Raw genomic sequence first — 14,291 nt, forward strand, 5'->3', positions numbered from 1 at the left:
TTTTGAATAGGGAGCCTTACTGAATGGTTTTAAAGGACTACAGGGAGGTTACTGAACTGACAGATACAGGTATAGCGTTCCAAGCCTTAGCAACATGGTACAAACTATGCCCAGTAGATTTGAGAGGAATTTTTGGTCACTGGATTGTAATGACCAAGTGAGAACACAGTTGTGTAGAGTGGCATTAAGTGCTGGACAAGCAGATGCATGCTGGCTAATTTTATCCACGTTAAAAAGCAGTGTAAACATTAGTTGATGGGGAAGTTCTAATCAATTTTTAGTGCTATATCGTAGCGGATTTTGAAATGGGTATTTGTTGCAAATTTAGCCACTTTATTATAATATTGTTCATGTTTTACTTTTTGTCATACCTGGATTTCAGTAAGGATAACAGTGCCATAAAGTAGTAGGGGAAAGGTAAGCAGTGGCAAATTTAGTTTTAATTGCATTGGTGAGAAACATTTTGGCTCTGTAAAGCATTACTAGTTTTTGGAGTATTTTTAATGCAATTTTTTATATCCAAGTCAAATTTAAGACCATCATCCAATGCCATCCCTAATAATTTGCTATGTGAAATTACTTCAATTGTCATACTTTTGAGCGAGAGACAATTTTAAATGTTTCATGACAGAAGGATTTGGATTTAAAATAAGATTTTTTGGGTGGGGGGGGGTAGGAGTTGCGAGTTACAAAGCCGTGTTTCAGTGGCTATTAAAGCTTCCTGAATAATTTTTTGGAGATGTACCAGCTTACCTGATGTGCGTATGAGTGTGCTGTCATCGGCATATTGGATAAGTGAGACCAGTTATGTGAAAGGTGTTGGTGAGAATGTTAGAGGAGCCGACCGAGAACAGAACTTTGTGGTACACCTTTGGTGACTGGAATATGGAGAGAGAGGGTAGAGTGCCATTTTACTGACAGATACCATAAAAGGATGGACTCTGATAGACCTACTGAGAACACTGGAAGTAGAAGTTTGCCGAGATAAACCATGTTGAAAGCTTTACACAAGTCAAGAAATAAGGAGAATAGCTTGCTATTAGCTCTAGCTTTACTGACAGTGTCTAAAAGGTTGAAATGCAATGTTAGTACTATGGAGGAACAGCAGCAGTGTTGTGTGGGAAATGAGTTCTTCCTGCAGAAAACATTTGAATATGTTTTTTTAAATATTTTGGAGAGGTGGGACAAGACTGCTATAAAGCTAAAGTCAGTGATGTCTGTTTCATTTCTTCCTTTGTATAGCAGGAATATTTTCCAGAGAACAGGAATATCGAACTCATGGACTTGCACAGAGAGGCAATGCTACTGGCTGCTATTTAAAGTACTCTCCTGGAAGGTCATCAGCTGAAGTAGAGCAGGGTTTGAGTTCTAGGTTAATGTAATGAAATTATGTCCCAGGCCATTGTGTGCAAAGGACTTTGTAAAGCTAACTTAAGCTAGCTTCATTACTTTAGTGTACAATAACAAAAACTTATTTTACTGAAACTGGTCAGCATACAAAGACAAATAAGGCAATGTATCATTCAAATAACCAACAAAAACATTTAAGGCTCGATTTCTTAATATGACAAAGCTCATTCTTTTTAACTTCAACTGTGTAACATTGAATTAGTCACAATAGTGACCGGATTCAGTAGGTAGCTGCGGTGATACAGCAGTAGCGTTGTTGCCTCACAGCAAGAGGTTCTCCTGTTCGACTCACAGGTGGAGTGCCTTGTGTGGAGTCTGCACGTCCTTCCCCACGGTTGAGTGGCCTCCGAAAGACATGCGTGAATGGGCGTGCCTTCGCTGAAGACTGGGCATTGGGCTGGCAACTCAGCACCATAAAAAAATCTACTGCCAATCATTAGAAGACCAGAGTTCCGCTGTGGCGACCCCTAACCGGGAAAAGCCGAAAAGACAAACAAGTGACTGGATTCAGGAAAACTGTTGGCAAGAAGTTCTCACCTTTACAGCTGGCAGATGTGTCATCAAGATAGTGCAACTTGTTTCAAGGAATGCTTCCAATGCAGGCATATTCACTTTTAAGTAAAAAGGTGGTAGGTTTCATTATGCTACGCCTATAAATTGTAACCTGTGTACCTAAAATGAAGTTTTGCTATATCTAACATACCTTAACTTGCACAGCATTAAGGCCTTTCTGTGAAGTTACCACCATTTATGTGGCACCAGAAGGTACCTAACCCTCACTGTGATTCTGTGCAAACAATGATACTGCTTTACTGGTCATTGCTAGATTCCCATGACTGAAGGGACCTAGTCCTTTTCAGTCAAGGAAATCTAGCGTGTTGTATGCAAGAAGGCTAAATTATAGTGTGGAAAAGTACAATCTTTCCAGGTGTGAACAGGCTGGAGTTCCTAACAAAAACAAGATGATATGAAGTAATGAATATGGATGACTTAGACCTTTCACAGCATGGAAATCTAGCTGTTTTACTACACCAGATTGTACGAGAAAGGACCATTTCTACAAAACATACTTACTTGTTTATAAATACGTTAAATTCTATTTACAGGAATAATTCTGGTCATTAATAAAAATGATGGGAATCTAATACATTCCCCTTGTAAAACAGATTAAGATTAAATCATGTAAAAAACTAGTCCAGGAAAAATATTCCTCAAAAAAAGTGAGACCACAGCCTATATTATAAATCAGGAGTTATAAGAGTTCTTCAAAGCTACTTCATGAAAGCTGGAACTATTTTAAAACAAAGTTAAAGGCGGTAAATATAGCAAAACATCCTTAAATAATTCAAGAATTCACACTGGGCTAATGGCCCCAAAGAGGCCTTTTCAAGCTTAGCCATATGCTCCCATACATAATTAACAGGATAATTAACTGCCCCAAGAGGACTTGTTTAAAGCTAGTCATGTATTCCCGTGTACAAATGACAAGATACATTACCCAGAGGCATAAAATTGTATTTAGGTGGCAGAGCATTTACAAGCTGCCGTTGACCAATAAGCAGACAAGTACGAATCTAGGGTCAACTTTCAATGCCTCCTCCATTGGTCCAGGTTACATTTTAATAGGGTGAGCTCTACATTAATAAAAAGTCTGATCCAAAGCAGAGAGTCTCTGAGACGCATATCTGTTCCACTGACATTCTTTTTAAGTTACAAATGAGGTTCAGGTTTTTGGGTGGAGCACTTCTAATACTGTCAAGATTTGCTGATGTGCAACAAATCCCTTAGTATTGGATCAGATGACAACTTATAAACATACTTCTCAACTGCTCAGATTTTTACCTCATATTTTTGATTTACTCCCCATAAAATCTGTGGCTTTCTAGCAAATCACCAAGGACTGAGGTCACTAAATTATGAAATGCATACTAATACAAATCATATCATTCTAGCAAGGTTTTAATATATTTAAAATCTGTCCCTATTTCTGTGCCTTTGTCCTATCATTATGGGCTTGGTCCAGACTTCCTGTGGTAAGAGGTAGTGCAGTATGAGAAGCATACCTTATAAGCCAGACACATCACCTCAGTACTTCGCAGCAGGCAGAATACAAAAATAAAGCTTGAATTCTTGGTGGAAAGAAAAATTGGGCTACTCATAAGTGCAAATCCAGAACACAAAGTGACGTGTTATGCAAAGTACTATGTTCTCAGTTATCACCCGAAACTGTTACTGCCACTAAATTTTAATAAAACTAAAACGCTTTTCATTATTGTCGAGTATGTCTCTTGGCTGTCTGTGACATTAATTAGAAAAACACAATGTGTAACTTGACCTTTAAATTTGGGAGGAATGTGGTCTTTTTAACACTCAAAACAAGGAACATTCCTCATAATGAGATCACTTGAGAGGTACAAGTGGCAATAAAGGATTTTTAACCCATTATGTTTATATTTGCCTTTATTTAATGAAAAAAAGTTAGAGCTGTGGCTGAGATGATGTCTTTTTCTTTCGGATGTTCCTATTAGGGTTCGCCAAAGTGGAGCATCTGTTTCCATTTTTTCCTGTCCTCCATCTTGCTCTTGTCACACCAACCATGACATGCAGTTAGATATTTATGTTGGGTTACACAACTGCCGCAACTCACCAAGTAGGGTTACCACCTGTCCCACTTTGCGAGGGACAGTCCCTCTTTGGGCAGTTGTGTCCAGACAAAAAAATCGTATAATGGCAAACGTCCTGAGATTTTAGAACAAAATTATTTCCTATATTTTACGTAATATAGTTGCATAAGACAGTTATTCTGCATCTAAAATACCTAAATGTTTTTAAGAAACAGAATAAGCAACTAAAGTGCTACAAGAAAAAGCTTTTTATTTAGGCAAAAAAGTTAAGTTCTATCCTTTGTACTGACCGTGGGTATGTGCCGGCCTGTAAAATCTGATGTTTGTACCAAAAATGTCCCACTTTGGCCATTTGAAAAGGTGGCAACCCTATCACCAAGATGCACACAAAAACAATGGTAATGTGCAGTGTTCTCCACTATCTCAATTTTTTTTCAGGTTCATAGGTAATTACTAGGCTAATGACCCAGGGGCAGCTTTTTAAGCCTGGCTATGCTTTCCAAAGGTAAGCATGAAACAGTGTACCTTCTGCCTACAAGGTACACACCTTGACCACTATAACAATCCCCAGCATGAATAACCTTACAGGCAAGTAGTCTGCAGACCATTACACACCTAGACAATAACCAGGCAAAGACTACAGCTAAGAATCAAGCTCTGTGCATTTTGCCGGTGAGTTAACGCCTTGGCCATGGTTACCAACCCCAACCTCCAAAAAACGTCTGCGGGCGTTCCAGTTGTTGCATATGCCTAGTAAGCTACAAACCAAAGGGAACCTTAAGGTATGGGACTGTTTTTTTTTTATTACTGCCAAGTACAGCAGAATGACATCGTTGGAACTAAAAGCCATACCTTTGCTGATGACTTTACGCAATATTCAAGGGTTTTCTCACAACAGTAGACACACTACAGTCAAAGGGCAGGTCGCCATCTACAAACACCAAGTCTCTAATCACTGGGACTAGTCTTATGACCGTACCATCGATGTAGCAATTCTCAGGATTGGATGACTTTCTTAAAAATATTGATTTTTCTTTCATCCAGTTTTAGACCAGGGCTCTGGCAGTAATTAAGACAAACCCTCTTAGAGAACATTAGCGTCTTCGAAAAACTTTACCACCGCACCGAAATGCGGTCTTTTACAAACTTAGATCAAAGACCTTTAAGCTCAGCGTTGACTTTCGATAAGTAGGTGCCAACAAGGAGAGGCCCCAGCAGTTTATCTTACAGGAGGAATGCCTGCCAGCTGTAAGTCAGTATCACCCGAATGCATCCACCATATTTCCACACTTTACAACTGCATGGGCTCTCTCACTTGGACAGCGAGTAATTCACATTTCTCCCAAGACACAAGGGCAAGGCAACATGGATGTGGACACCCATTATTTTATTCCAAAATTTTGAACATGTAAGTGTCGTTGAGAAGATACAAAAAGACAATATTTCAAACTAGGAATCGTTCTCTACAAAAGAAACGGTATTACGCAGAGGCCAGTCGTAAAAGAACAACATGAACTGGCTGGTAAGTGTTTTTCCCACCCGAACCACGAGGACATCTAAAACTAGTCCATTCAGCAGTTAAAAAAATACGAAAATCAAGCTACTAGAAGAGGAGGGCAAGTTATGTTGCCTGTTTAACCTCCAAAGCGAGACAACACTCAGACACATTACCGTGAATGGCATTTAACCACACTACTTTACAAAAAGAAAAAAACGCTGCTGTTATACGCATAGGTAAACAAGTCCCCTTTCACAAAAAGAGATTTGCACGTAGTAAAAGTATAGCAGCATACAAAATAACGCCTAACATCCCAAAAGAAATAATAAATAGCTTATATTCGCAACCAATATCTCACTAAACATTTACTCAACCACGACATAACTTTAGACTACAAAACAAAAACTCTTACACTCCTAACCGGAAATGATATCAAAATACGCTAGACAACCGAACCTTGGCCTGGTAGACCCAAAACCATGCTTTCATCCTCCTCCCCAGTTACTAACTAAGACCTGTTGTATAGCTAGTCTTCATGCCAATCTCTAGGTATAGGCGTTACAACAGAGAAGATAGACAGCACCTCTTCCCAGTAAGAGCCCCACTTTGCATTACGTTACAATTCAAGAAGTTTGAAGGCGGTATTTAGTAGAAGAGAAACAGTAGACAGCCCATGGGGCCACTCAAAGCTAAACTTTTTTTTTTCACGGAAGGCGGGATCTAGTTAATCAACAAACATTCGGCCTGGCTAACTGCTAAAGCAAGTTAATATTGTAAGACCAATCATGGCCCAGATGCAAGAGCTGGCTGCGGCGTAGCTGGTAGGGTAGGTTGAGGCGGCAGCCGACCATTATTAAAGAATCTGGGCGACTTAAGAGACAGGAAGATTTAAAGAGACAGCGAGATTATTAAAAATTGATAAAATTCTTTGGTATTTTTACGCGAACTGGAGTATTCTCAAGGACGCCGCCCCTTGAAGTTTTAAACTGTTTTCCTACAACACCACCGCCTATAGCTTCTGGGTTCGGCGGTAGTTGCTGCAGTCGGTACTATAGGAATTGTTCCCATTTTTCATCTTTTCTTAATGTGGCTTCTGTCATGAGTCCGGCCGGGTGCTCCCATGTGAATAGCTTTAAGGTGGATAATTGGAAACAGAACTTGCGAGTCATCTATCAGTGTTTCGTGTGGAGTGGGACTGCTGAGACCAGGAAACGCAAGGTACTACATATATCTCCGCGCACACATCATTTACGCTTGTATCGTCTGTAAGTGAGGGAAAGGATAGCAGTGGCACATCTATGATTTCTGTTGGGAGCACTTCCCATTTTGAAATGTAAGCTAATGCAGTAAAAGAAAATATCCAGGTGCTTGGAAGTGAAACACCAGAGCATGCGTGAATGAAGACTTTATGTTCTACATGGTGTATTAGTAGTTTACTTTCAGTGGCATCGAGGTTCTGCACTCTGGTGCTATTGTCTTAGGAAACCCCGCAGAGGACCAGCTGATCGTTCTGGATTTTCCTCCTGGAGTCTGAACTATGGGGGTTGGCTGCTGTGATTGCCTTTGTAGTACATGGGCTTTCACAGCTGTGTAGTATGCATGACTAGGGTGGCATGTCAAGCTTAGTGGCAACTTTATTACTGACATATCAGAGTGGGCAACAGGCAGTGCTAAGGGCTGTAACCGTTTTGTTGTGTTAAGTAAGAAACTGCAGCAGATGTGGTCTTAGTTTGCGTATTTTTGGCTGCTGCACTGCTTCTTCATAACAGAGGAAGGGGGTATCTTTAAAGTGTAACATTATCCAAACACGCAGTGGCAGTATTTAGTCTAGGAGTGAACATGTTTTTATGATCCTAAGAGCTACGTGTTTAGTGTTTACATGGGGGCTGGTGACGCAAATAAACACTAATGTCACTGTTCTGCAGTGTAGGAATATTTATTTGCTTTCTTTTTTAATAGCTTGTCTGTTTTTTTTTTTTTTCAATCGAACAGTGCAGAAAAAGGGAAGCCATCTGATATGTGCTCCGAATTGGAAGCTGAAGATAGAAATATTGGGCAATGATTCATATTTTATTTTTATTATTAATTGTATCTGTTTATTATTAGTATTGAACAGAAAATACTGGACAAGATAACGGGATCTGTGCGTAATCCTGCCCCCCACACACACACACAATTATACGTAGTTCTTGTCTGAAGTACCCCTGCCATTGACAGGTTACTATGTTCCACCCACTGTTCAGGCTCCGTCCCCCATAAACATATGTATCGCTGATGGGCACTTGTACTGTTATGTGGATGGAGATCTGCGTGCAAAAATCGGTTGTAGCATTTTTATACGCAGAACATCCTTGACTGTTGAGGTTGATCTTTTTGGTAGGGTAAAAATGTAGCTGAACCTGTTTTGAGAGAATTGCAGGTTCATGATACGGAAACACCAGTAGAGGCAATGATGGCAATATTGTTAAATTCTTAATTGCATCGATTTGCTAACGTGTGCTGCTATCACGTGTGAACGTTTATAAGTGTAATTATTTTTGTAGCATTCTGATGTGATCCCTTTTGGAACAACTGTGTAGACTGTCTGACAACCTGGATTAGATGACTACATTAATTCAGAACACTTGAATATTTCTTGTGAAGATTTGGTCTGTTTTGTTCATTTCTGCGCATATGTGAATATAGTTTAACATAAAGGTGTAATTTCGTACTATGCGAAATGGGAGGCTGGTCATCTTTTTTTGTGAGAAGATATCGGTCGCGATGTTCAAGCATTTTGCCTGTTGGTTTCCTGGATTTTCACTATTATGTGCACGTATGCATTTCAGTAAATCTGATTGAAAGTTGACTGCAATTGTGGGCCATCAGCCCCACTTCAGTATGTTTTTTTAAACGGAACTTTCCATTTACACACAAACAGTTTTACCACCTCCATTCCCGTAAGAATGGCCTTGTGCTATCTTTAGTCATTAACTATTTACTTAGTAAGACTTTTCAGTTATTCACCACCCTTTTTGTGTTTAGTGTATTGTATACGTCTGATTTCTCCCCTGAATTATCGTTTACCACCTTGCATTCCTTCAGATGCATATTTTCGTTATTTTTCTTTTAGTTTCTTTATTAATGTAGTATGCATTTGGATTCTGTTTCTCTTCAGGCTTTCAAACGTTTCTTTCCTGTATCGTCCAGTATCCTTTCCTAAAGGTCGCACACATTAAAAGTTCCTTTTAATCTGTTTCTTTACTAATTCTTTCAGATTACAGACTGCCTCATATTTGTTGCCAGCATCTAAACTGATTCTGTGATGTGTTTGTTTTGTTTACCTGTCTGCCCACTGAACAGAGCCCATTTACAGAGGGTGAAGCAAAGCTCCAGATATCCAATATTTAAGAACAAAAAGTAAACTCCATGGTATAATTTTTTTACAGTGTCAGAAATTAACATACAGCGAAATTTACAGGGAATTCTGTAATGTAGAAAATGGGCACAAGTTAAACAATAGGTAAGTACCACTTGAACTACACCTACACGCTCATTAAGTGCATACGGTTTCCACAGTGATAACTGTGTTTAAATATTTTTGTGTATAATTGGCATTCTGTGTGATATAAACAAAAACAAGATCCAACAGTAAGCTTATTTACTTGGTAAATACAAAAAAAAATTCAGATTTGAGGATGTATATTAACTGTTGCAACCCAGTTATTTAAATATAGTCTGATTATTAGGGGAGGTTAGATTATCAAAAGTTAAAGCAGAGGAACATTGGATCAACAGATACAGTTTTCAGTAGATGTTTAAGAAGGAGCAGAGAGAGGATGGAGGGACTATGAGAAAATGATGTAGGGTGTATGACAGGGAAAAAAGGAAGGGAGGAGTAGAGGTTAGGAATAGTATAACTTTGGGATTAAAAAGAGTTTAGTAATGGCAAGATAAGCAAGAAGAGACTGAAGAGAGAGAGGGAAGCAATCTCAGACCCCGCCTTTATGGGACTGCTGCTTTTCCGCAAGTCAAGCTCCACTTGAGTAACCAGCACGTGTGACCTCAGCCTGGTCTGCGACATCAATAGGATTTGTTGGCAGGACAGGTTTGTGTTCCAGAGACTCCCCTTTTGTGGATTAAGACTCCCTGTCCACGTCAAGCAGAGTACCTTATTAACCCTTTTTAAGCGCAACCTGGATTATTGGATGAGAAACAGAAAATACACCTCTGGGATTCCACCTGTGTCCCTGCTGGACAGTGGCTTAGGGTGCTGACTTGTTGGAACATGGGCTAAATTCTTGGCTAGGCTTGTAAGGGCCTGGGGGTCAATAGCCTAGTAAATTCATATAATCCTAAATTGAACGATTGTAGGAGAGGGGCAAGGATATTGAATTACATAGGGTGTGCATGTTGTGTGAGCGAGAGTGAATGAGAGAGATGTGATGAATTCTTTAAAACTTTGTGAAAGTAAGCCTTTTTTAGTGGTTGGACGTACAGGTTGCTTTGCTAACTCTTGTATGAAGTGCAGTATTCAAATGATAGTGCCGAGTGGTATCTGTTTTACTGTCAAGGTTAAAGAGTACTTGCATCATTTTTTTTTAGCCAGTGTTTCTAGGCAAGTAAGTTGAGTTACTCTCAGTATTTTCTACAGCACAGGGTTTTTGTTAATGGTCTCTTAGCAAGAGACTTTGCCCTTTGCAGTATAGTATCTGTAGAGCTTGCTACGTTATGCACAGTGTTTGTTGTGGACCCTCTCCTAGGCTATTTTGTCACACCTTGTCCCACATCTATTGGAAAGCTATGTGCTCGCACTACAATGTTTCATGCAAGTGTAAAATATTGCATTTGTATTCCCCAAGCTGCTGCTCTTGGCTGGTAAGTTCAAAGCTTCCCTGTTCAGTCGGGAGGGGGGGGGTTAATTATCAACTGGGGCACAGTACATGCCCACATTGTATTAACTCCCAGTGTTAGTCGTTTATGGAATTTATGATTTCCTATTTAGGGCTGGCTGGTCTATTGCAGTTCAATTCTGCATTTACAGAGTTTATTATGATGTCTTCATAATCAGTGTGTGGTTTGGGGACCTGCTGCATTAATATTGCCATTCTACCTTATGACACGTGTTTGCATTGAACTTGACTTTCTGATAGAACTGACTTGTGTTCAAGAAGGTGGCTTTTTGACAGAAGTGAACTGTTAACATAGAGTCCACTAATGAGGCTAATGTTTTGCTAGTGGAAGAAAGACCAGACAATCTCATGCCATTTTAATAGGTGTAGTGTATGCACACTAAAAGTAAATGTGGGGATATAAGAAATATAAGAAAAAAATTGGACTAAGTAGGATTTTACAGAACCCGAAAGTGATGATTAAAAAAAACAAAATAAAGACTGTGATGCTACATTTTACTGCATTGAAAGATTACAGTTGGTAGGAAAAAAAAATATTCCTCTTGGAAGGTATTGTTGCATTATCTGACTAGCATAATTTTGTCTTGGTCTGCTTTTCTTTATTTAAGAAGGCTTGGCCTGATCAGATTGAAGCAATACTTAAACCCTTTTGAAACACAAACTTACTACTGTTGTAAACTTTAACTTCCTCTTCCATCTGTCATTGGTTCAAGTGCACCTTACTTGGTCATAATTAGACACTGTAAAATAATACGGGTTTGTGAGAGAATGTGACCGGTGTTAACTGAAGTTTGTAAGTGCAGGCTGAACAGGCACTTGGACCACACAAGATTTCGCTAATTAATATTTGACCATTAGAACTTTATAGTTTTACCAATGTGGCCTTGGGTTGAAGCGAATGAGCTGTTGATGATATAGCTCTTTTCTTGTGTGCTGGTTCCAGGAAAATAAACTGGACCAGTTTTTGATGAACTGTACCATGGTGACCATTGCAGTGAGGGAAGTAGAGCACTACTTTTCTTCTTGTCTGGTTTCCCATGTATTATTAAGCATGTTTTCATGCTACTTCTGCTGAGTGCTGTGGTCCCTTCATTTTTTTCCGTGTGGAAAAATACTTTTGCACTTTCTTTTATCTGCCATTTCAGAAAGATTCTTTCATTTCAACATCTTTTTTTTAAATATGTTACTGTAGGAGGTAAGTTTCTGACAAATGTTTTTGCTTTCATCAGGACAGACCTCTTACAGGTTTATGTTTCTGTATAACTTGTGGAGAAGATGTAACCTTTGCTTCCTCCATGAAGACTACGGTTACGATTTATACTTGTTGCTGTTCTGTAACGTTAGCATGTTATTTTGTCATTTTTAAATCGCAAAGAATTACATGCCTGCCTCATTTTAAATGAGAGTTTCACATGCCTTATAACCTCAATGCATTGTTTTCCTCTTGTGCTCATTTTTAATGATTATATATAGTAGCTATTGTGGAGAGAAATTTCTTGCATATTTCTACACCATCCACTCAGGTCTTCCAGAAATAGAGGCTGTAACCCATCCCTTTAGATAGTTGGGAAGGGACTTTCTGGCACCAGGAGAGGACTTGCTGGGACCCTAGATATGAAAGCCCAATGTGGATTGATTGTAAGAGATGCCTGGTTGAAAACTCTCTGATTTGCTGTTCTTTTTAAGGTAGTGGAGATGTTTGCTTATCACTTTAGTGACATAGAGCCTCAGTAGTCCATCTCGCTGCTTGTAAACTTTTTTTTAACTGTGAACCCATGCTTTGATAGTGTTCATTGCTTGTCTAAATAATGAATATCTTGACATTTATTTCATGGGGTTTATGATATCCTGGTAACATTTTATGCTTTGTATACCATTGTATTTAGTTGAATATTTTAGTGTAAGTATTCTTTTGCTGTGATTTGTAATATCCTTTTGCTGTGATTTGTAATATCACTTTGTAAACGTCGAGCTGGCACCTTGGCGTTCGTGAAAATCTACTGCCAATCATTAGTGGACCGGAGTTCCACTGTGGCAACCCTAACCGAGAGAAGCCGAAAGACAACAACAACAGTGTCTGTCAAATACATTTGTAGGGAACGGTGACTGCTTTAAGCATTATTATAGATGAATATGATGTCTTGGATCATTCAGATTTTATGTAGGAAATGTTTTATATTTTTCCCACTACTTTTTGAGGCATCTTAAAATTCTGAACCTTGGATTGTTTGGATCTCACAATGATCTCGGTTTAGCTACAAAAGAGTCCTTTTATTTTTTTTTTTTTTTTTTTTTTTTACTAGTGAAGAACTGAACTTGAGTTAACTGTTCAACAGAAGATCTTAATTGTGAGGGGTCCATTTCCCCTGCCTGTCTCCCAGTTGACCCTAATTTTGGAGAGTTCCTGCAAGTGATTATGCATTGTAGGGACTAGTCCACTGAACATGTATTCCCTGCCAGAAAAGGTACTTTCTGTCTCTTGCTACATTTTTCTTGGACGGATCCTTCCCTTGAGAATATCCTGCATGATGCCACAAGTGTAGTATGGAAAGCCTTTGACACAGCAACACCTGCTGTAAAGAAGGAATGCTGGATTCCTCATCCTTCAAAGGAGTGGGGTGGGGGTTTAGGGCAGTGACTACTAAGCTAGGCATTATTGTTTCAGCAGCAGCCCTGCACAGACCCTAGCTGTCCATCATGGTACAGTATGTTCAGGCTATGGACAGTTAAACTTGTATTCACCTCACCACCTTGCCCCTTTGCGTGTTGGACTGCCTATTGCACATGTGTATTTTCAGAAGATGTTTCATAGCATGGAGCAATTAATTTACAAGAGTTGCCTGAGAGCTGATTGAAAACCTAATTTAAGAGACAGGCTTCCACAAGTCTTGGTAGTCTTATGATCCATGTGGCCTGTAAAGCAGCTCAGGGCCCAGCATAGTTGTTCGCCTGCACTCTTGGTTGCATTTGACCTAGTTTATCAAAAATGACCGTGTGACCTTTTTGTGCTCCCCCATTTTGTGCGGAGGTGAAGGCACATCTTTCAGATGCAGGGAAGACCAGGCAGAACCCGATGGCTGTGGGTGTTAAGTTCCTCCCTAACATTCATTCTTCTGAATGCAGAATAGTCAGTGAGTGATGTGGTTCAGGTGTGGTCCATAGTTGCAGCAGCAGAAGGTTATGAGGAATATGGACTTGCCCCAGACTACACTGCAGCAAGTTAATAAGCCCATGCGAAGGGTCCATGGTGAGCTCCCGGTGACTGAAGTTAGACCTGGTGTGTATTACAGAAGTTCTAGCTCCTTGCTCAGCTGTCCTGAGTAGGAGGCAGTTGAGATGGTGTTCTTTCCATGCCCCAATGTGGAGAAAAGTCTCCAAGGATTCAGGGGTCAAGGAAATGGTTAAAAAGCGGTAGTTGATCTCTCACTACAAGTTAATTAAAGTGCAGGCCATCACATTGCCACCTTGGTGGTCCAATTGGCATGTGCCCCATGTGGCTGAATCTGACAGATACAGGATCTACAGTAGCTATGCCTGGGTATTCCCAGTTTCACTTCATCTCTTCTGCTGAAGATATCAAGACATCCTTCCTAGGTTTCTCTTCAAATGGCTTTGCTTTTTGACCTTGAAATATATTCCCGAAGTTCTGTTAAGGAAAAGGGGGAAACCCTTGCTGCTGCAAATGTAGTATTGTACCCCATGGATGGAGAGAACTTAGTGGACCATACTTTTACTCAGATTTGCATCTCATTTGGCTTAGAAACTGGAGGTGTTCTGTGTTTTGGGGAGACTGTGGGCAGCCATCAGAAGCTGGACTGTTGCTTTGATCATCTCCAGATGGAACTGGACATAGGTAGATGGTGCTTT

The 14,291-nt window shown here is 39.8% G+C and overlaps 2 protein-coding genes across 6 annotated transcripts in view; one reads left to right on the forward strand and one right to left on the reverse strand.

The window, feature by feature from the left end:
• Window positions 1-6,008, reverse strand: part of DHRS7B (dehydrogenase/reductase 7B) — a 749,348-nt gene extending 743,340 nt beyond the window's left edge. Inside the window, exon 1 of one of the 2 annotated variants that reach the window (XM_044089396.1) lies at window positions 5,989-6,008. The gene's annotated coding sequence lies outside the window, so the exon portion shown is untranslated. Of the gene's footprint in view, window positions 1-5,944 lie in introns of both variants that reach the window. The other variant, XM_044089394.1, reaches the window with a different exon arrangement.
• Window positions 6,009-6,196: 188 nt separating this feature from the next.
• LOC122816538 (ubiquitin carboxyl-terminal hydrolase 22-A) overlaps window positions 6,197-14,291 on the forward strand; it is a 2,071,246-nt gene continuing 2,063,151 nt past the window's right edge. For all 4 annotated transcript variants that reach the window (XM_044089386.1, XM_044089387.1, XM_044089389.1 and 1 more), the window contains exon 1: window positions 6,197-6,750. In XM_044089386.1, the coding sequence (XP_043945321.1) occupies window positions 6,631-6,750 (120 nt within the window). In that variant the 5' untranslated portion in view covers window positions 6,197-6,630. The remainder of the gene's footprint in view (window positions 6,751-14,291) is intronic.

Source organism: Protopterus annectens, chromosome 12.part0, assembly GCF_019279795.1.
Source record: "Protopterus annectens isolate FY-2018-M chromosome 12.part0, PAN1.0, whole genome shotgun sequence".
Lineage (NCBI taxonomy): Eukaryota > Metazoa > Chordata > Ceratodontiformes > Protopteridae > Protopterus > Protopterus annectens.